The 24,402-nt window shown below is 41.1% G+C and overlaps 1 protein-coding gene across 3 annotated transcripts in view; it reads right to left on the reverse strand.

The window, feature by feature from the left end:
• ZNF407 (zinc finger protein 407) overlaps nt 1-24,402 on the reverse strand; it is a 592,912-nt gene that overhangs the window by 350,067 nt on the left and 218,443 nt on the right. For all 3 annotated transcript variants that reach the window (XM_061594384.1, XM_061594394.1, XM_061594402.1), the window contains one exon: nt 17,243-17,317. In XM_061594384.1, coding sequence (XP_061450368.1) covers nt 17,243-17,317 — 75 coding nt within the window. The remainder of the gene's footprint in view (nt 1-17,242; nt 17,318-24,402) is intronic.

The following is a 24,402-nucleotide window of genomic DNA, read 5'->3' on the forward strand; positions in this document are numbered from 1 at the left end:
GGAGCTCACACTATAGAATTCCCTCCCCTAAAGAATTCAAGGTGGTACACTTACATCATAATTCCCATGACCAATCAAAAACATCTCCAATTTTTAAGGCATTTGTAATTGCTTGCCAAACAGGTCTATTTTAAACTTAACAGCTGTTCTCTTAGTTGTCTGTTTTATATATTCATTTGTAATTGATTTTAACCTTGTTAAACCAATCAGTCAATCAATGGTTGTCTGCATCACATATGATAATTCTTCAGATTTGTGCACTGTTGTATCTCACATGTAAGTGATGCTACCACATCGCACAATAAATAGCAAACAACCTCTACTAAACCTTTAGGCTCAAGAGGCAATGTCAAATACCAACCCAGGAATAAAATGTCCAGAAACTAAGTTTGTTATGTTCTATGTTATATAAAAATGGTGTGAACATTATTTTTCATGGTTTGTGATCAGAACATGCAGAGTACCTGCAAGCCCTTCTGCTTATAATGTGCTTCTACCATAACATGCAGTCACACCACTACCAGGTCTAGACAGTGTTTTTTAGGTACTAAAAGACCAATCAACCTAAAGCTAGATGCAAGAATTTTGCTTGATGAGTGTTTGAAAACATCAACATTTGGTTATATCTACTTAACCTGAAACTACGCAAATGACTAATTTCTACATGCTTTTCCCAGAGCTTGGAAAAGTTACTTTTTTTAAACTACAACTCCCATCAGCCCCAGCCAGCATGGCCACTGGATTGGGCTGAAGGGAGTTGTAGTTCAAAGAAGTAACTTTTCCAAGCTCTGGCTTTTCCTGTTCCTCCTATCATTTTGAGGATATTACTGTTAGGGAAAATAAGCATATGAATGAATTTATTCTTCTTTTAAGAAAAAAGAACTTTCCTTCACATTGCGGAAAACTTTTGCAGACAAAGATCTTTCTATTATTTGTTTCAGAGGTACTTCAGAAGTTATACAGTACAGTCAATTCATTCTTGTTATTCTCTGATCTAATGCTTTAATGTTTTGTTTGTGCTTAGCATTGCTAAATTCAAGGTGAGGCTTGACAGAAGAGTTATCCTTATCATATTATTAAAATTATGCAATACAGCTGGGAAGTGCAGGAAAAAAGGCACTGATAATTGCATGACAAGGTAAAAAGCTATACTTTGAGTGTATTTTACTGGGAGCTAAGCCTATAGCACACCTTGTTCAAACTCTGTGATACATACTTAAGAGCAGATTGTGGAAATTAGAATAAAGTCTACAAAGTACTCTACAATTCCTCAAAATATATGGAAAATATCTCATTTCTAGACTGTCAAAAGATTATGACACTATTTCTTTTACAATGTACTCAATAAATACATTGGATTTTATAAACACTGATCAAAGCAAAGAGACATGAGAGCACTCGTGACACCAAGCATTCTAAATCCATAAATGTCACAAATAACCTTGCTATAAATTCTTTCCATAATGTACTGTACAGTAATACAATAAAGGGTAGGGGGAGAAAAGGAGAAGGTTAAAAAGGGATATGACATCTGTACAACAGTTTCCCTTTCTAAATACATGGGCAAGGATAACATGACAAGTATCAACTCTCTTCCAAATTGCATCAAATGAGTGAATACCCTAGCTCAAGGGTGGGGAACGCTTGGCCCTCCATATGTTGGAGAACTACAACTCCCATCAGCCCCAGACAGCATAGCCAATTGTCAAGGCTGAAGGAGGTTATATAATCCAACAACATCTGGAGGGCCAAAGGTTCCCCACACCTGCCTTAGCTCATCAAGCTCTAATGATAAAAATAATGGGTCATTATCTGTTTTACAAAAGCACAAACGTAACAACAAAAACAATTTGGCACACTGTGACACCTGTTAAGAACTGACGCATTGCCTTTAAGAACTAAACTGGGGGTAAAAAGTAAGGTGTACACTTACAAACTTTACTATACATTCATATGGCCAAATCCAGATCAAAGTTAATCATGACTACGAATCTTTCACATAGAAATATTTATTTATATTTATTCTGCTCTTAATCTAAGAAACAGGGTGGTTCTTTTTTTATAACCCCAATTTTATCACCACAACAACCCTCTGAAGATGATTAGGCTGAGTGAGCCTGAGTGATAGTGACTAGCCCAAGGCCACTCAATGAGGTTCACAGCTCAGTGTGGAACTGAAGGGAGATGCCCCAGTCCTAGTCTGACATTTTAACCGCTATGTCTTACTTAAAGTAGGGCTGCAATATTTAAGTAGATTTATCAGTTATATTAGTCAATTAAAAGAACACTTTGTGATCAGCTAAAAAGATGCCTCTGATTACTGGGTTTGATTTTTTAAAAATGTTTTAATAAAAGTACTCACAATAACTGTAGAAATGCCTACAGAGGGAATGCTTCAAAAATTATGCTTGCTACATGTCTGCATCATCTAAAAACAGAGAATACACTTTTTTGTTTAGAGGTATTGTTTTACTTGTATACAAATTTACAAAGATGCAACTGTATATGAGTAAATTAATGAAAAAGTTCCTTAATTCACCTGGGATACTAAAGATGAAGGTCTGCAGGTTCATGGATAGTACTTTTTGCTTTGAACAGGTTATTCAGATTTTTTCCACATGAAAATCACAATAAAATCTTTCAGATCTGCTGAATATGATTTGAAACCTAGAGGGCTAGCTAGTCATATCATGTATATCCTATGGTGTACATACTGTTTAATTTCCTGAGGGAAGCATTCTGCAGATAGACTGGCACTTTTCCTTCCCTTTTATTATCATCCTATGAGATCTACAACTAAATTTACCAGGAATGGTAGTGACTGTTGTAGCTCACCTTGTAGTGGCATCTCTACCTCAGAGACTCTGGGCATGCTGCTGGCAAATGGTAACATATCAACCAGTGTATGCGTGTATACAAGTTCTATGTAAAAAAAAGTACCCTCAGTCATCTCTAAGTGATATCACAGCATTCTAAGATGCTATCCACAAGAAAAAATTAACCTTATCCCACATAAGTTTGCAGCATTTAAGTGTACAACCATATTCATGGCCAAACAGTTGGACTAAGGGTCCTCATTATCTTCTCTATACAGTTCACAGGTAAATTCTCTCCGATAAACTTAGTATTACTATTGTTGCTGACTGCCGAGACCATCACCTTATTACCAGTGACTCTGAAGGCCAGGGCTTACCAAAGGACAGTTCTAAAAGTCAGTGGGGGAACAACAATGGGGGAGAGTCCTCTCTCCTCCTCCTCCTCCTCTGAAACATAACCAAATGAAGAAACTCTAATGTGGACTGGCCACTCACATCAGGACAATGGCAACAATCTCCATGGTCATGGCAGACATTATTATGAAAATGAAAACAGATATCCCCACGTAAATCAAATAGATGGTTTACAATGAATTTGTCATGCTGTTGCACAGCAAAGTGCATAACTGCAGTCCTCTTTGTACAGTCTTCTTCTACGCAAGTAAACACATGGGTGGGACCAGCTAAGTAGCTCCATCCCTTCCCCAACTCCCAACCATTCCTGTTACCCTTGTGAAGCAAGGGGTCTCCTATGGTTGTGGAGGCTCCCCACACATTTTAGAACCTTGGACAATCAGTTTTCTGAAATGGACTGAGAGCCTCCATGAGTACAGGAGACTCTTCGCTTCACAGATTCGCCCCCCAATTCATTCTACCCCACTTATCATCATAGTCCCTCTTCACATGTTTACTGTCACAGAAAGAAGAGGGGCTGTGAGTAAAAAACAAAACAAAACCACCACTCCAGTTATCAGTATGAATCTGCCATTATATTTGGTAGATGCAAAACATTAACAAAACTAGAGCCAGAGGTTGCAAAAATTATATCTCGCTATCCATAATAAATTCATATTATGCCTTCTGGGAGGAAGGGCAGCATACAAATTTAATAAATAAATTAAATAAACAACAAATATTATGCCACTACTTAAGATGCTCAGAGCTCATACTCCTTTTTTGCTACCCACTAAGCACACTCATTTACACAACAGCTCTTCGAGTAACTATTGCTCCAGCCAATGACATACACAAGTAGTTTCCAGGGATATTACTTACAGTGAGTTACCAAATGTCTAATGCCATTGAACACAGAGGATAATATGCCTGTTTCAAGATACATCCAACCTGACAAATCAGTATCTCAGTAGCAATAATCTGAAGCAAAATAGCATGGAGGATTCTTTTTCCTGGTAAAAAATGTGTATTTTGCATGACAAATTACAATGTGTAGTGATAAAAATGTTCTCCTAGGGATTGTACATTTGTTAAATTGCACAATGTTATTATTTTAATTATACTAATATAGAAAACTTTGTTTTTTACTAATAACCAAGTGGGAACTATGAAGACTATCCATGATGGAAAGGTGGCTTGGAAGAAAGAAGGTGTTACAAACCCCTATGTTCCAATGTAGCATAACAGCATCACCTAGAGTGTCTATGATTTTGTATTCCCTGCGATGAATTCTTAATAGACAGAAAGTTCAAATTTCTTCTCAGCCATGAATTTACTGAGTGGTTTTAAGCAAGCCATTTGCACTCTTAATTTCTTACCTCAAATATGAGGCTAATATTCACCTACCTTACAGGGCTGTTGTAATGATTACTGAGATAACTCACAATCTTTTTTTAAAAAAATGTTAGAAACTTTATATAGAAACAGTCTCAAGGTGACTAACAGGAGTTTAAAATGTATAAAAAGAAATCATCATAACAATACCAGTGTAAAACCAATCCATAATTAACAGCTGAAAAATTATATATAATTATCTGCCCATAAAACACCATCAAATGCCTGTGCGATTATGAGAGGAAGACTCAATGCCAAAGCAAAAGGAGTTCCTCTGGTGGTCTCTTGCTTCCATTTGGGTTTATGTGAAGGGCTTCGGGGGTTTTGTGTGCGCGCATGGGTACACACGCAAGTGAAAGTTGTGTGGGTTTGTAAAGTGTGTGTGTTTGTGTGTGTGCAGTGCCTGAAGGAGATTATGCCCGACCCAAACCACTCAGAGAGAACTTGATGGGTGGTCTGGAGATAGCGGGGGTGGATGTCACCCCATTGTCATGGTCAGATCACTTCCTGGTGAAGTTTATACTTATGGCTCCGATCCTTCCTTGCAGGGGTGGTGGACAGATTAAGATGGTCCGCCCCCGGAGCCTAATGGAATCCACTGGATTCCTGAATGCCCTGGGGGAGTTCCCAGTAGATAGAGCAGGTGACCCTGTTGAAGCCCTTGTCACGCTGTGGAACAGCGAGGCGCATCGGGGTCTCGACACGGTTGCCCCCGAGCACCCTCTTCAGAACTGTGGAGCCAGGCTTGCACCTTGGTACACCAGTGAGCTAAGGGCAATGAAACAGGCTGGACAATGGCTAGAGCGCAAGTGGCGAAAGACGTGCTGTGAGGCTGATCGGGCACGAGTAAAACATCATAACCGTGCCGACTGTGTGGCGGTGAGGGCGGCGAAGAAGGCCCACTTCTCTGCCTCCATCGCATCCTCAAGTAGCCGTCCGGTGGAGCTTTTCTGTATTGCCAGGGTACATCAACTCCAGGAAATGGAGTCTTAGACCCTTCGGAGGCCCACTGTGAATTGTGTGGAAGGCACTTTGAGGGTAAAGTTGCTCACCTCCGTAGCAGACTTGATGCCCCATCCACATCTACTGTAGTCCCCAATGAGGTGTCCAGAGGCTGCTGCTGCTGTGCTGCTGCTTTCTTTTTTATTTTATTTTATTTTTATTGTATTGTGTTTGTATTTTTATTTTATTATTTTTATTTTTTATTGCTTTTAGGGAGTAGGCCTGCCTGTTGGCAAATAGAAGGGAGTGTGTTGTGTGTGAGTGTGTATGAATGTGTGAATGAGAATGTGAAAGTGGGGGAATTATATTGATTTAGTTTAATTTAAATTAATTTATTTTAACTAATTACAGCTGTTATTGGGTACGGAGGCGGGTCTCCGGACAAAATTGTTAGGGTGGGTGACCTGTTGACTGGCAGATAGGGATAGAGGCATGTGCAAGCCAGGGAGGGAAGTGGGGGGCCAAGTTATAGGAAGTTTGGGCGGCAGGCACTGGAAGGGTGCTATTGGCAGACCATGCCGGAATAGGGGAACACGGGATAGATGCATTATATCCATCCCATGTTCCGGGTCTGCTCAGAACCAGATGGAAACTGGGGGACGCAAGGTTTCTACCGACCTTCGACTGCTGTTATGTAATGCCAGGTCTGTGGCTCAGAAAACCTCACTCATTCATGATATGATCTTGGATGGGCGGGCAGACCTGGCATGCATTACGGAAACTTGGTTGGACGAAGCCTCTGCTCCCATTCTTGAGGCCATGTGTCCACCAGGTTTCCGTTATGCACAGCAGCCAAGGGTAGGAAGGCGGGGAGGGGGCGTGGCAGTCATCTACCAAGAGTCCTTGGTTTTTGCCAGACCTCCTCTCCATAGGACTCAATTTGTTGATTGTATGTACTGGAGGTTGGGCCCGAAGGGCAGTTTAGGGATCCTGCTGGTGTACCGCCCACCCCGCTGCACAGCAGACTCCCTGGCCGAGGTGCTGGAGGTGGTCTCGGCTGTACGGGCGTTGTCCCCAGAATTGTTAGTGCTGGGTGACTTTAACGTGCATGCCGAGGCCACTCTCACTGGAGCCCCTTGGGATTTCCTGGAAACCATGGCTTCCTGGGAACTGCACCTTAGTAATACTGAGCCCACCCATTTAGCCGGTCATGCTCTTGACCTTGTGTTTGTCCTGGGAGAGGAGAGAAGTGGTCTGAAGTTGGGAGTGGTTCATTCCACCCCTGTGTCATGGTCAGATCACTACCTGGTAAACATGGACTTCTCGATGCCATGCCCCCTCCGCAGGGGTGAAGGACCTATTAGAATGGTCCGCCCCAAGCGCCTGATGGATCCGGATGGATTCCTGACTGCGCTAGGGGAATTGGAACCTGCTGAAGGTCGCCCGGTCGAAACCCTGGTGAAGGAGTGGAATGATGGGATCACCAGGGCATTAGACCGGGTGGCTCCGAAACGTCCTCTCCCCCTGAATAGAACTCAACTAGCACCATGGTATACACCGTGGTTGCGTAGTTTGAGACAGGAGGTGAGATGACTAGAGCGCCGGAGGCGGAAATCTTGCTCAGAAGATGTCCGGACACAGGTTAGAGCAGCAGTAGCTGCCTACCAAGTGGCAATAAAGGCAGGAAAGAAGGCTTTCTTTGCTGCCTCTATTGCGTCTGCGGAGTGCTGTCCCAGGAGGCTGTTCCAGGTGGTCCGAAGCCTGGTCAGTCCAGTTGCTCAGGAACCCTTGGAACAGTCAAAGGCCTCCTGTGATATATTAGCAAAGCACTTCGCTGACAAAATCGAACACTTATGGAGCTCGATCCCATGCGCCGTGGATACAGTGGATGAACCAGAGTTGGCCAGTTGCATGTCGGTAAGTTGGGATTGGTTTCAGCTTCTCCCTTCTGAGGATGTGGACAAGGTGCTTTCATCTATGAAGCCTTGCCCATCGTGGCTCCTTATGAGCTGCAGAGAGAAATTGGGCGAGGGGATCAAGGCAGTGGTAAACGCTTCCTTGAAAGAGGGTGTGATGCCATCAGCCTTCAAGGAGGCAATTGTAAAACCCATCCTGAAGAAGCCCTCCTTGGATCCCCAAGTTTTCAATAACTTCCGCCCAACTTCGAACTTACCATTCTTGGGCAAGGTCATTGAGCGAGTGGTGGCCAACCAGTTGTCAACACACTTGGATGAAACGGATTACTTGGATCCATACCAATCGGGTTTCAGGACTGGTCACGGAACTGAAACAGCCTTGGTCGCTCTGGTAGATGATTTGAGGAGGGCATTAGATAGGGGAGAATTCACCTTTCTTGTCCTCCTCAATCTCTCAGCGGCTTTTGATACTGTCGACCACAATATCCTTTTACATCGCCTGGAGGGATTGGGAATTGTGGCCGTTTCTGGACTGGGACAGCCCAACCACTGTTGTCCACGCACTGGTAACCTCTAGGCTGGATTACTGTAATGCGCTCTATGTGGGGCTGCCCTTGAGGGTGGTCCGGAAGCTGTAGCTGGTGCAAAATGCGGTGGTGAGACTGCTCACTGGAGCAGGGTATCGCCAACATGTCACCCCGCTGCTGAAAGAATTGCACTGGCTGCCCATTTGCTACCGGGCCAAGTTCAAGATTCTAGTTTTGGCATACAAAGCCCTTTACAGCTTGGGACCAGGATACCTGAAAGACCGTCTTACCCCTTATATGCCTAGTCGATCACTGCGCTCTGCAGGTGGGGGCCTCCTGCAGATACCATCTTATCAGAAGGTTCGTTCTGCACAATACAGGAAACGGACGTTTAGTGTGGCGGCACCTACCCTGTGGAATTCCCTCCCTTTGAATATTAGGCAGGCGCCATCTCTGCTATCTTTTCGGCGCCTTTTGAAGACATTCCTCTTTCAACAAGCCTTTTAAGTTGAGACCTATCCCAGTCTGCATCTGTGTCAGAATTGTAAACTTGAATCAGCCATATCTAAATCTCTTAAACCAAAGTTTTTTTAAAAACTGTGATGTCCAGTTCACCCTCTTGATTAAATGTCTCTTAAAAATTCTAGCCATAAACTTCCAGAAGGGACAAATGAAAAAAAAGCAAGCACTTTAGTGTTCTTCGTACTGTTTAAATCTATGTCATCACCACCAAGGGACTGCTAGTAGGAAATTAAACTGTAGTTGCAAGCCTGCCACAACTATTCAGCTTTACAGAATATTAAGGGGAAATGCCACATTTTAAAGAAAAGAATTGCCAACAGAAAAACTTGAGTTTTATAAACACATTTTGCTTTGTTTTTTTAAAAAAGAGATAATTAAAATCATACACCTGTCATCTCCATTAGTAGTCTATTGTAGGTAATGTTCAAGTGTGCAAAAGTTGGTGTCCTGATCTTGTCTCTTTGCTTCTAAGGCCACAAGAGTTTAAAATGCTTTAAAACCCAGCTTGCTCAGTCATATCATCACACTACTGTTCTGAAAGCTTGTACTGACTGATTTGTCGAAAAGCCATGCAGAAGTATGGGAGACAGACAAGAGAAACAGGAGCATCTACAAGGGCTTCAGAGGAGTGAAAATAGCAGACCAATTCTATACAGCTACAGATTAAAACACTCACCCTTTATTTTATTCATTTATATATCTGAGGTGACAACTAAAACTCATACCTCCTAGGCTCAGATAGTATATTTTAATATCTATGGCATGGTACTTTACAGCACACAAAGTCACAAGGATGGCACTAGTGACTTCTGTATAGTATTCTGTTTCCTGACTCCCAACTGAGCACAGCAGAGGGAGCTGTCTCAGCTGGTCCACAGGAGAGGAGATACAAGCAAGCCAGCCTTCAGAAGAGCAAGCGAACAGGGAGAGTGGACAGGAGTTTGACAAAGGAGCTGTAGTGAGGAAAAGAAAAAGGTCAAGAGGGCTGTGAAGCCGTGTGCTCTGAAGGGCTCCATAGCAGCTTGATTGGAAGGGATGTGGTCTGATAGCTATTGGCATAAGGGCGTGCCCTAAGAACTGCGGAGGGCAAAAAGCAGCACCTGTGTGTGCTGGTACTTTCATTCTGTTTCCTGACTCTTAACTGATCAGAGCAGAGGGAGCTGTCTCAGTTGGTCCACAGGTGAGGAGATACAAGCAAGCCAGCTTTCAGAGAGCGAGCGAACAGGGAAAGCAAGGAGTTTGACAAAGGAGCTGCAGCGAGGAAAAGAAAAGATGAAGGAGTTTGACAGGGGAGCTCAAGAGGGAGGTCTCTAAATAAATAAATAAATAAATAAATAAATAAATAAATAAATAAAATTACTAATTCTTCTTGTACGGCGCACCACATACCAGTGGGACTCTCAAGTTTACCCTGAAGTAGGACAGGACAAAGCACAGGCCACTCCAAAACAAGTAGTTACAAAGAAACAAAAGGCAGAAGAGAGTTTGAAAAGGAAGGATACTCCAGTGGTTGTGATATGCAAGGTGTGTGCCATGTTTGTTTTCTTGCCTGAGAACAACATGGCATACGCGTGCAACAAGTGCAAGTGCATGGCACTCTTGGAAGAAAAAGTGAGAGGCCTGGAATGGCAGGTGGCCACACTGAGGACTATAAGAGAAGATTAAGAGTTCTTAGAAAGAGCGCTGGAACACCAGCAGCAAAGAGAAGTGGAGGTGGAAGAACAACAGCATGTGGTAGCAGAAGAGGAGACTGCTTTGGAGGGGAACAATGAAATGGAGGAAACTCTGTGGGAAAGGGTGATAATTAGGAGCAGAAGAGCTTGAAGACACTTCACCAGTGGAACTATGGAACCTCTTTCAACCACTCGAGGATGAGACTGGAGGACAGCCTGTGGTGGAAGAATTACAGGAGACCCCGTGCGACAACGAGCAAGAGGCTGAAGCGCAATCAAGCAGGGGCAATGAAACCATACCCCACAACAAGAAGAGTACTACTAGTGGGAGACCCCCTACTGCATGGGATCGAAACCCAAGTATGCCGAGAAGATCCGTGGACTCACCAGGTATGCTATCTACCAGGAGGATGGATTAGAGATGTGACGGAAGGGTTGCCATCACTCATCAAGCCCACCGACAGGTATCCCTTTCTCCCCATCCATGTGGAAACAAATGATACTGCCAAACAGAGCTATGAAGAAATCACATCAGACTTTGAAGCTCTAGGAAGGAAACTCAAGGACTTTGGGGCCCAGATAGTTTTTTCATCCATCCTTCCAGTACTTAGAAGAGGAGTAGAAAGGGAAAGAAAAATACTCCATGTGAATGAATGGCTACGAAGGTGGTGCCAACATGAGAGATTTGGATTCTGGGACCACGGGCTATGCTACCTGGAAGATGGAATGCTGACAAGTGATGGGTTGCATCTCACAAGGACTGGGAAGAGTATGTTTGGCCGCAGCATGGAGAAGTTCATCAGGAGGGCTTTAAACTGAATCCTAAGGGGGAGGAAAATGTAAACTTGGTGGTAATGACTGATGAAGGCTTGTGCACAGTAGTGGGAGCAGAGAGATTGGCTCTAAGAGGGCCCAGTAACAGTCCTCAGAAAAATGTAGTAAGGAATCCAAGCCATAAATCACATGGTCTTCGATGTCTGTATACTAATGCACACAGCATGGGAAACAAGCAGGACGAACTTGAACTCTTAATACAGGAGGGTAATTACGACTTGATGGGTATAACTGAAACTTGGTGGGATAACTCCCATGACTGGAATACAGCAATTGAAGGATATAACTTGTTCAAAAAGAACAGAAGGAATAAAAAGGGAGGTGGAATCGTTCTATATGTTAAAAATATATATCCCTGCACAGAAATACAGGAAGATGAGCTTGGTAGCTCCACCGAGAGTATCTGGATTAAAATTAATAGGGCAAGTAATAAAAGGAATGTGGTACTTGGAATCTACTACCAACCACCCAATCAAGGAGAAGATGAGAATGTAACTTTTGAAAAGCAAATTGCAATGTTTCCAGGAGGCTTGATGTAGTAGTAATGGGGGACTTCAATTTTCACGATATCTGTTGGAAGACAAACTCTGCCAAACACGGCATCTCCAATAAATTTCTGACTTGTGTTGGAGATAACTGTCTCCTACAGAAAGTGGAGGAAGCAACCAGAGGATCAGATATCGTGGACTTGATTCTAACCAACAGAGATGATTTGGTGGATGAAGTGGCAGTTACAGGAACTCTGGGGGAAAGTAACCACACCATACTTGAATTATTGATTTTAACAGAAGCAAAAGCTGAGAGTAGCCATACGCGCACCCTGGATTTCAGGAAAGCTGATTTTAATAAACTCAGAACAATGGTAAGTACGGTTTCATGGCAAGCCACCCTAATGAGAAAAGGAGTCCAAGATGGGTGGGAGTTTCTAAAAAAGGAAATTCTAAAAGTGCAATGGCAAGCAATTCCAACAAGGAAAAAAGGGGGAAAACAGCAGAAGAAGCCAATGTGGCTTCACAAAAAGCTTAGAGATGACCTGAAAACAAAAAAGGACACATACAGGAAGTGGAAAGAAGGCCAGGCCACAAAGGAAGAGTACAGGCAGGTACCACGGAATTGCAGGGATGGCTAAAGCTGAGTATGAGCTGAGGTTAGCAAGAGATGCTAAAAGCAACAAAAAAGCTTTCTTCAGGTACATCTGTAGTAAAAGACAGGAAAGAAATAGTGGCACAGCTACTCAATGAGGATGGCAAAATGGTAACAGATGACAAAGAAAAGGCAGAAGTCCTCAATTCCTACTTTGGCTCAGTCTTCTCCCAAAAAAGAATCTGTGACCCTCCCGGGAAACATGAAGTAGAAGGGGCAGGACTGGAGCTTGAGATTGATAGACAAACGGTCAAGGAATATCTAATCACTTTGAACGAGTTCAAATCTCTAGTGCCTGATAAACTACATCCTAGAGTATTGAAGGAACTGGCTGAAGAACTCTCAGAACAGCTGTCTATTATCTTTGTGAAATCATGGAGGACTGGTGAAGTGCCAGATGACTGGAGGAGAGCTAATGTTGTCCCTATCTTCAAAAAGGGCAAAAAGGAGGAACTAGGGAACTACAGACCAGTCAGCCTAACATCAATCCCTGGAAAAACTCTGGAGCAGATTATAAAGCAGTCAATCTATAAACACGTTGAAAACAATGCAGTGATTGCTAGGAGCCAACATGGATTTATGAAGAACAAATCCTGCCAAACTAATCTTATCTCATTTTTTGACTAGGTAACCTCCCTGGTAGACTGTGGGAATGCTGTGGACATAATATACCTCAACTTCAGCAAAGCTTTTGACAAAGTGCCCCATGATATTCTGATTAGTAAACTAGCTGAATGTGGGCTGGATGGAATAACTATCAGGTGGATCCACAGCTGGCTCCAGAATCATACTCAAAGAGTGCTTATCAATGGTTCCTTCTCACTCTGGGTGGAAGTAACAAATGGGATACTACAGGGCTTGGTCCTGCACCCAGTGCTCTTCAACATTTTTATTAACGACTTGGATGAAAAGTTACAGAGCATGCTGATCAAATTTGCAGATGATATAAAATTGGGGGGGCACAGCTAATACCGTGGAAGACAAAAACAAAATTCAAAGGGACCTTGATAGGCTAGAGCGTTGGGCTGAAAACAACAGAATGAAATTCAACAGGGATAAATGCAAAGTTCTACACTTAGGAAAAAGAAACCAAATGCACAGTTATAAGATGGGGGATACTTGGCTCAGCAATACGACATGTGAGAAGGATCTTGGAATTGTCGTTGATCACAAGCTGAATATGAGCCAACAGTGCGACATGGCTGCAAAAAAGGCAAATGCTATATTAGGCTGCATTAACAGAAATATAGTTTCCAAATCATGTGAACTACTAGTTCTCCTCTATTCAGCACTGGTTAGGCCTCATCTTGGGCACTGCATCGAGTTCTGGTCTCCGCACTCCAAGAAGGATGCAGACAAACTGGAACGGGTTCAGAGGAGGGCAACAAGGATGATCAGGGGACTGGAAACAAAGCTCTATGAGGAGAAACTGAAAGAACTGGGCATGTTTAGCCTGCAGAAGAGAAGATTGAGGGGAGATATGATAGCACTCTTCAAGTACATGAAAGGTTGTCACACAGAGGAGGGCTGGGATCTCTTCTCGATTGTCTCAGAGTGCAGGACACGGAATAATGGGTTGAAGTTGCAGGAAGCCAGATTTCAACTGGACATCAGGAAAACCTTCCTAGCTGTTACAGCTACACGACAATGGAAGCAATTACCTAGAGAGGTAGTGGGCTCTTGGACACTGGAGGCATTCAAGAGGCAGCTGGGCAGCCATCTGTCGGGAATGCTTTCATTTGGATTCCTGCATTGAGCAGGGGGTTGGACTTGATGGCCTTCAAACTCTACTATTCTATGATTCATGATAATTATACAGTAACTGCATTTCAGTAGAAACATCTGAGAAGCTGGAGATGAAATATATTACTATAAAAATGTGGTGCAAAATCCTATTCTGCTTCCAGAACAGCCATCCTTTATAAAGCACGCTTCTGTAGTTATAAGAAGATACACCAGTTGTTTTGTGCAAGTGGTGAGTTCTCCCATCTCACCTTGTACTTAACTCAGGATCTTTCTGAGAGAGGTATATAAAATTATGCATAGGTAAAGAAACAGTTTTCTCCCTCTCTCACAATACTAGAACTTCTTAACACTGTGTGTAGCTAAATTATGGAGTTCACTCCCATAAGAGGTAGTGATAGCCACCAACTTGGAAGACTTTCAAAGAGGATTAGAAAAATTAATGGAGGATAAGACTGTAATAGATACTAGCCACAATGACTCTGTTTTCCCTCCAGTATCAGAGGCAGTGGTTACCTGTTGCTGGGATCCAGCATGGCTCTCCCTATGCTTCAAGAGTTGTCAGGAAACCTTAGGAAGTCTAAAGTCATAGAAGCTCATTCTTGTTGGCCTTTCTCAAGCAAACCTACCCTTGCGAATATAGAAAACACATCAACAGCAAAGGCCATGTCAACATCACCTTAAACTCTATTATCAGCTTTCCCCAATCTGGTGCCCTCCTGATGTTGTTAAATTCAAAACTCTCCATAACTCTAGCCAGCATGGCCAATGGTCAGAGACTATGGGAGCTGGAGTTCAACAACATCTGGAGGACACAAGGCTGGGGAAGGCTCCCTTAGATGCTCCTGAGCATTCTTTGATGCTAGGATAAATTAGAATAATTTCTAGTGCCTTCCAGTCAATTTTATTTATTTATTAATTGATTTATATCCCACCCTTCCTTCCAGCAGGAGCCCAGGGCAGCATTTCACTTATTCATAAAATAATATTATTCATAAATATAACTATGTTGAATAACAGCAGTCACGGGTGAACAAGTGAAACTCTGTTAGTTACGCACACAAAGATAAGAGTTTGAAAGTTTACACATCTCTAAAAAGGAGAAGAGAAACTTCTATTATTTCCTCACTATTATGAGTTTTATGTATTGCCAGCGGCCTCATACCCAATGTTGCTCAGACATTCTAAGAAACCAAAAAAAATCACTGCAGTTTTGAAATCAAAATCAATGCAGTTCTGAAAGGTTCAGCCACCATCTTGATTCAAAATCACATCCAGCTGTATCCAAACATAGACAAAAACCTCTCAGGAACCATCATGCAAAATTTGGTTAAAATCAGTGCAGTTTTGAAAGGTTTAGTTTGCCACCTTGTTTCAAAATGGCATCCAATTGTATCCAAACATGCAAACATCTCAGGAACTATCATGCAAAATTTGGTCACAGTTATCTTAAGAGGTGTCCAAATCCATAGCAAACTGACGACTTTCCAAAATGTATTGTAAATGCAGGTGCTCAGGGGAAAGTGCCCATAATTCTCATCTAAATAACAACACTATGGAGCAGGAAGTTGTGACGTGTGAAGGCAGAGAAAAACATTTGAAGAATAGCAGTTAACAAATGGTTTAAAGAAAACACAGCTTATTACCTGTCGAGCAGAGGATAAATTTGAGGGTGATAAGAAAGACATAGACCAGGGGTGGACAGAAAGTAGGCCTGGATGTATTGGTACACCTCAGGGTGATTTGCAGTACATTGACAAGGATTTCTGACACCCAATTGTTTAACACTCACACCAACAAAATGGTTCTCACACAACACCTAAATGATACTGCTGACTGAAGAATGTTTGTGTGGAAGAACTGTTCTGGAATGCAAAACAAAACTGGGCTCAGAATTCTTTAGTTCTAAGTGCATGTCTTTTGCACTAGATAGATCTCAGGGTTATAGTATAAAATATAGTAATAGATCCCACAAGCCTGCCCACCAATGACTGCTGAAGACTCAGTAGAACTAAAAAAAAAAATTAATCAAAGCTATTTCTTACAGGGAGACTCTGGCCCATCATATCTCACTTTCCATTAATGACTTGACAACTAAATACAAATGTATATGAATACTCACATGACCTTCTGTTTTAAGGATAGCTAGTTTTATAATCACTTATTTCTAGTATTCATGTTTATTCTATTGTATTAAGAAAATTATGATCAAGAAAATAAACTGAGTTTAAAAAAACTTAAGGACAACTAATTACACCTAAAACAACAACTAAAACTGAAACAGAAGATAGTAATTCTCTTGGCATAAATTACCATTAATGATGATGAACATAGTTTCTTCTGGTCTCCAGAGCAAGTAAAGGAAAACTGAGTGGCAAGACACTCTTTCTGTCCATTGGCACACATACAGTAATCAAAATTCAGATTGCCAAGCAATAGGATAGAGAGCACTTCTATTCCCTGTCACAGTTTTGGAAGGTCCCAAGTTGGAGATTATGCACTTGCAGTAAAGTCCACAGTTTTAATGAAACTGGTTTGAAGAAACAGCTACATATGTGAAAACTGTAGCATGAGGTCATTGTGATATCAGCCAATATAAAACAGGATTAAGAGATAACTAATGGCACACTGATCTTTTAAAAGTCTCCAAACTTGGAAATTATAAACTAAACTGAGAAAAGTGCGAGAATCAAGAACAGACTAATGCAGCAGCACTTTGAGGACATCAGTAACCATATATGTAAGCATAAATCAAAGAAGGACCTTATTTTGTGAATCAACAGCCTGCTACAATTTTTAAAAAGACAAAGATGGCTAATTCTTTGAACAGAGATGGAACATCTTCAGATATCATTAAGTTAAGTGCAAGTTGGGGCATATTAGAAAAAAAATGGGCTGCACGGCTACACTGGCTGAGGATGATGGGAGTTGTAGTCCAAAAACCATCTGGAGGGCACCAGGATAAAAGACAGTTCTAGACCTTGACATATGGAACATCACTTATCAAAACAGCAGATGATCACAGATATTGAACCTTAAAATAATAGGAATAGTATTCTGCCTCTCACCTCAAGCTATGCTGTGCCACATAAATGGACTAAAATTATAATACTGTATACTGGGGGGGGGGCTCACTCCCTGGGCCATGGCAGGTATTTGGACAAGTTAAGAAAGTAGCAACAGGTCAAATTATGTGTGTGCACCATTACTACTGGGTTTCTATGCACGCAAAAATAAATATGGATGCAGCTCTGCATATCATTCTCATAACAGCTTTTAATCCATAGCTTTCTAGGTATACAAACATAGCTGTAAAATAGCCAGTCACTTTATTTTACCTTTCTTTCGGTGTACCAACTCTGTGTTTTCCCAGTAAGTGTGTATTTAAGTGCTTCTTCATTACAAATGCCACCCTGAAAAACAAAATTATTTTTGGTTACTTTCTGGTTTGGAGAGAACCCCCCCTCCCTTAAAAAGCAGTAATGAATGTAACATTCTCTAGAAATTTTGTATTGTTGCACCCTAACAGTACAGAGCAGGGGAGGTACCCAAAAACAATACAAAAATTCTGAACACACGAATTGTTTTGTTTCTTAAAACAGAATAAACACACATACAGCCCAAGAATGAGACTGTTTTTCTCTCAGGCTTTTGCTATGTAGGAACCATGAAAGACATGTCAGCACAGGACCCACATATGCTGAATTCATCAAAGGACATACCAAAGCCCTGTTTTTAACCATTTTCCCTTGATGCACTAAGCCAGCATATGCTGGCTGAGGTGGATGAAAGCTGTAGTCCAAAACAAGGATGCCAGGTTGGCAAAGACTGCACTAAGCACAGGTACTATACCAGGCCATGACAGGAGCTCTGTGCACACCCAGGCTGTTCCCTCCCCTGGAACACCCAGAGCTTGGAAGATTACTTTTAAAAAGTAATAAATTACAGTTACAGTTACATGGCCCAAAAAAGTAGTAATTACCATTACAGTTGCAATTGCTCTGAAAGTAACTGATTACTTTACTTTTCCTCCAAAGTAATCGCTACAATTACATTTCAGTTACTTTAAAAAAATGCCTACAAGGTGCTGGCCTTGGCTGCTGCACATCTAAGTAGCCTAAAACAACATTAAAAATAAACAAACACATACAGAGGTAGTAGAATAATTATTTTTATTCATAAGATAGCAATGGTGGTCTCTCCGCTGGTAAGGGTGGTGGGGTGGTGGGGAGTGAGGCTGAGGCCACTACTCAGATCTTTGCACGTCAAACCAAGTGCAACACCCCCCCACTCAGCCAGCCAGCATAATCTCTCTCAACCACCTCCCAGACCCTGCCCTGCCACCAACTAAGGGACACTCACTCAAGCAAACATTTCCCCTGAGATGCAAAAAAAGTTAAAATACTGCAAATGCAGCACAGTAGCCAGAGAGGGTGGTGGAGGCCACTTTGTGTGCCAAGTGCAAACACAGTCTTCACACACACACACACACACACACACACACACACACACACACACACACACATTGTCATCTTTCACCTCCACACTTCTTTATCTCCACTCTGCTGCCACCTCCTTCTCTTCCTTTATCCATGTCCTTGACCTCCGGATCCTTTTCCCCTCCACTCCATTCTTCACCACCACTATCTGTTTTTTAAAATAATTGTTTTCTCCACTCCACCCCATCTCACTCTCTGCCTCCTCCCTTGCTGCCTCCTACCCATCCATAGAGCATGAGGAATGAGCAACACTGCACAGAAGCCCAGTTTGAAGGACATGATTTTCATCCACAAATCAGAGGAGCAGAAGACTTCCCCTGCTCCCCCCCAAAGTAATGCCCAAAAGTAATTCTGGAAACGTTACAATTACTCCACAAAAGTAGTAAAATTACTCCTAGTTTATTACAATCAAAATGTAAAGGAATTACCCACTCGTAACTCAAAAAAAGTAATGAATTACAAGTAATTCGTTACTTGTAACTAGTTACTTCCAAGCTCTGGGAACACCTTTGCTTGAAACCAAGACAAATCTGTGGTGGAGAAGGGTGACACCCCTAGAAGCAGAGTTTTTTTCTGCACCAATGCGATGTAGCAAAACCAGAAAGTGTAGATGCCATGTAGTCAAACACCTGTGTGCACACCTCTGGAAACTGTGGCCCAGCCAGTGTGTGCAGTTGGCCCCAACTGTGTCCAGTCCTGGTGTCGCTCGCTGCTAGCCAGGATGAAATTAAAGATGAAGAATACTAGTGAACACAAAAAGAGTGATCAAATAAACCCCTCTCATGTCGATAATGAGAACTGAGCCATTTGATTTCAAAGAAATCTTCTTAGTGTAACTTGTTTTCTTTGGAAGGCAAACCTGCAGATAAAGATTTTGCTCAGAAATGCTGCTGCCAGACCAGGGTGGGGGTGGGTAGGAGGAGAATAATCACCTTTGCCTTGACTACAAGCATTGTATAGGAATTTGGCACTAATAGCACCAAAATATTTAAAAACAGAAAAGAACAATAATACATAGCATTATACTAAACACAATGCACTTCATTTGATTTATTTTTTTGACAAATAAATGTAACAGATAGGTGATTCTTCAATATAGTTTACTGTTAACACCTTTACATTAATTTAATTATGTCATGTGATTACTTCAGCAATATAGATATCAGAGACGCTTCAAACTAAAATGGCATCCTTGATAACCAAAAAAACAAGAAGAAATTATTGCTCTTACTTTCAGTGTGAAAAGGGCTTGCAAACATTTTTGTTAATTATGTATTACAGCTGTCCTTCATAAAGTTAATTACTAATAGCTGAAAGGCACTGGAAGCCTATTTGCATATGTACATGAAAGGCATGACATATGCAAAAATATGATTTTAATTAGCATTCCATGATATGACGGGCTACAAATCAAGCTGGCATATTATAAGATTTTTAACATTAAATGCTGAATTCATTTGGACATGCTTCCACTAATGGACAGTGCGAGAACTGTAAAATACTATATAAGAATATGGCATATATGAGCTACAAAAGCCAAGAAACAGTATATTTCCCATTGCATATATAGTAATGTCTCGTCTCTATGTCTGATCTACTTTGGGCATATTCACATTATTACAGAATATCTCTATTTTGTGCAGCCTTCAGGGTGTAAGAATATAACTCTGTATGTTTAAAATGATAGCAACCTTTATTTTTTATAAAAAGAAAATACCACTGATCCTTCCTTTTTCATATTTCAGTGATATATATATGGACAACACAGCATCTCAAATTCAGAATCATCTATTGCAGTATCATCATGGTGACTATGCAAGTATCACTAGAATTATTGTATGTAAGGAAAATGATAGCAGTGACATAAAATCCTCAGTTGTAAAAGCAGTATAAGGCATCCCAAATTTCATGCCATTGCTTTGGGGCAGAAAGCAGAACCATCTCAATATTACACATTTGAAATTAATAATATTCTTTTTTTTGTCAATCAGAAACCTTCTTCCTTGTAGTCTATTATCAGAAGGAAAAATAAAACTAAAATACTAATGTACAAGAAGTCCATCATCAAAAATAGGTCTGAGCTTATTTATGTACGTCCTACTATGTCAAATGCAATACCTAATTAAAAATACCTAATTAAAATTTAAAAACCTAATTAAAAATTAAAATTTGATCCCAAGTATTCACGCCACCCTCAAAAGGGCAAACTGTTGAGCACAAATATGCTTTTACAGTTTGTGGCAGGAGAACTACCTTTATTTGAAAATGACATATCCAAGGCAGGAGAAAAAAGTCTGCAAGCTTGTTCAAGCTGACTTTGCTACTAGCTGGATTTGCCTCTTCCTTGCAATCTTCCTCATATAACACTAGTCTCCTATTGACAGCAGAATGCCTGTCATCCCATGCAACAGGGTAGCCATTTCTTCCTATAGAATTAGTAAAATGGTGGGGGAAAGATGGAAAACCGCCACTGCATATTATAGTGCAACCGCAGAAACCTTATTGTTTTGCAGATACAATACTTAAAAATATCTGACAAATGACCAGGGCAGCCTTGCTAGGCAGACTGAAGCAGCAGCCTCAGACAGCTGGTTTTGGGTGTCAAGAAAGAGTAGCAAAATTGTTAATTATTCAATTGATGGTCACAGTATTTTTCCTGCCACACAGGAAGAGAGGTGCTTGTGAGACCTTTGCCTCAGGTGCTTAAATAACTTGGCTGGCACCTTGACTTGAGGGAGAGGGGACATCATTTACTTCTAGGGTTGCCAGATTCCTGGCCTGAGACCAAGTGCAGGTGTTCTTGCAACCCTGTAATGAGAAAAACCACAAGGTGGAATTCTGCCTTCCCCCTGCACAACTTTTAAAAAGATACAGAAGACCTCCTAAAGATACAGGATCAGGCCAGGAACCTTGCAACCCTATTTACTACTGTACTTCAGGCAACATGGCTTGGGCTGGTCCTTCCAATGGCTCCTTCACAATCAGCCCTGTGCTGGAAACTAGAGGCACTTTGGGAAATCTGCTGAGCTCTCTTATCATTAAGAGCTGGTACCACAATCACAGCCTACTCAAGGAAAAGATCAAGCATACACTGGCTTTAAGATAAGAAACCAGTAGTAGTATTGTAAGGAAACAACCCACAATAAAAAGGAGGGGGATCCTAGTGTAAAAACAGACAATAACCAGAAAATGCCGCCACTGCAAATGAGTGACCCAGTCTTCATAAAGGCAAGTGAAGGTGCCTTGTTTATTTACATTATATTACTTCCAAGAGGTTTTACATCGCCTCCTATGCTATCACCTTTAGCACAGTAAGTGTAGGTTGTTATATAAGTGACAATTGTACTAAATCTAAAAATGAAGTAGATCAGAGGCACATTCCTTAAAATACTAAAAAATAAAACCAAATATTCATAGCCAGCTCCTAGAAGCTTAAGCGCTACATTAGACACTCGGTTACCCATGCATAGAGTCAACAATCTTGGTCACTTCCTATTTGCAAAATCCATTGTTAGAGAGACATTTGGCCCTCTCTCTTTGGATTACACAGCTGCTGGAAACAGGTTAGGACATCTCTGCATCGTTGTTTGGCTATTTTCTCTTTAAACAGAGAGAGAAAGACAGAGATGAACTATAAATCTGACCTGCTGGCAGAATCACTTTAAAGAGGAAAAGTCATAAATGGTGTCCTTCCATCATGCTACTTATTAATATGTATACAAAAAACAATGCCTCTCTAGAGATTATAAGGGGTATTACAGATCTATTCAACTTTCTTTTCTTTTTAAAACATATTTACACTTTTGGTCAGTAAGAACAGAGGAAACTCCTGGGATGAATTTATCTGTGAACTTCAGGAGAACAAAAGTTGGGGCATGCAACTGAATCTAGTGTTTACCAATCCTAATCCTGATTTAAGGTAAGAACAGAATGAATTTATGGAAGTTTGCCATGAAGCTCATATGTTCGTTTGGCTGGTTGTCAGGAATCTGACTAGGTAATACAGAGTAATATTGCACATGTCTACCTTTCCATGATAAGTATAAATAAGCCCAAACCTATGAAGGCAGCAGATTTGAAAAATGACAGCCTGAATTTTGGTATGCGGGCATGGGGGTGGAGATAGTATAACATTTTTACATGCCTTCAACACAGTTCCAAATTATGGATCTATTAAGAGCACTATTGGGATTTAATTATGTATCTATTTACTAATGGAGAATGTTTCACAGTGACAGTAAATCACCACTATTCTTTTCAGGTTCTTGAAGCATATCACCAGGTATGGTATCCTTGTTTCCTTTCCTCCATCAAATACAATGTGCATGACTGGGAGAACAGACATCACATATTGAAAAACTGGGCAGGTATGATATTAAAACCAGGCATTTCATTGGCCCACCATAACTTTCATCCTAGCAGCTACTGGGGACAAATGTAATACAAACCGCACTGTGTTAACCACCAAATATCTATATAACTAAGCTCATGTAAATTAAGTACAAAATCCATTGTATCATCCAAAACAGTCATGCTCAGAAGCATAGATCTTGGTACCAGTTACTCCTTGGAGAATTCTATGTGATCAATCTGCATTCTTCTGTTTCAAACAGACTAGCAACAGAACTTGTTGATGAAATTTGCCTGACCTGATACCATCATTGAACCAGGGCTAGTTCAGTAGATAGGAACCATCCTATAGATTTAGTAAGATCAGCAAAAATCCTTTTATCATCCCATTAATTGTACCCATGCACAAAAGCATAAAGTAAACATGTTAACTGATACACATTATAATATATATATTCATATCTGCAGTGATGATGGCAATTTACATTAGCAGCTGTGGCAAGGAGTCCCAAAAGTGATTACCAAACATAAATGAAGACCAGGGGTGTAGTCTTCCAGGGTCTTGGGGTGTCTTAGACCCCTTATTTTTTGGGAGTCAGGTCCCAGCAGGGTCTCTATGTCTCCAGTGTCCTATGAGCCAATCAGCATGAAAGGGGAATAGTTAGCCACTGAGAAGAATCTTCTAACTTGCTTCCTAGTCATTTCCTGCTGATTGGAGCTAATCAGAGTGAAAGGAATTCCTGTAAGTTCCCACTTCAAAAAGCCAAGTTATGGAGAGTAACTGCAGAAGAGACCATGAATCCTGATGATAGCATCCTAGCTACATCATCAAGCAGTTTGGTAGTAGCAGGTAGATAAATGTATCGAACCTGAATTCAGTCATTCCAGCAATATCTCTGACAGTGAGAAAGGACAGTCAGATGGTGACAGTGACAGAGCAGCAGAAAGCAGTAGTCAAGATTATTCTATAATCTTAGGTTTTATAATCTTAGGAGGGGGCATGGCTGTGAGGGTCTGTGGCTGTGACTATAATGAAGGAACCCTGCACTTCTATTTGCCACTACACTACTGATGAAGACTATGATCTTTTAGAAGTATAATGAAGTAAGGTCTACTGAGTTTAAAACGAAAAGCTTTTAAATAACTACAACTATAATTAAAAAATATCAAGTGTGACCACTGTATACATTTAATTATCAGGAGAATTTGATGGATTTTTTAAAATCATGCCTTCTCACAAAAAGAGCATCCCGTAACTGTGTCATTTAATCACTTCTACTTCTTACTGCTTTTAAATAAGATTTGTGGTAACAAGCTGAAGTTCACATGAACGTGTGAATGGTTTGGCAGAAGGTAACATCTTGGAATGTAGCAAAATTAGAGGGAACCTTTCTATACCTTTCATGCACTGTGTAGACTTATGTGGAGTATTTGTCAGTTCCCCAGACTCCATTTCAGCAGAATGATGGACAACAGGTTTGTTGATGTGCTGTTCAATGACCTGCATCAATCTTCAGAATAATTTACTGTCTATATCAGACAGATCATTATGGATGAGTTGCTCACAATCAATCAATCAGCTCTGCTCTTCCTGCATATTCCCATATTTATCATTCAAAAAAGGGAGAACTGTCTCTCAAGTGCTTCCA

This window comes from Rhineura floridana, chromosome 1 (genome assembly GCF_030035675.1).
Source record: "Rhineura floridana isolate rRhiFlo1 chromosome 1, rRhiFlo1.hap2, whole genome shotgun sequence".
Lineage (NCBI taxonomy): Eukaryota > Metazoa > Chordata > Lepidosauria > Squamata > Rhineuridae > Rhineura > Rhineura floridana.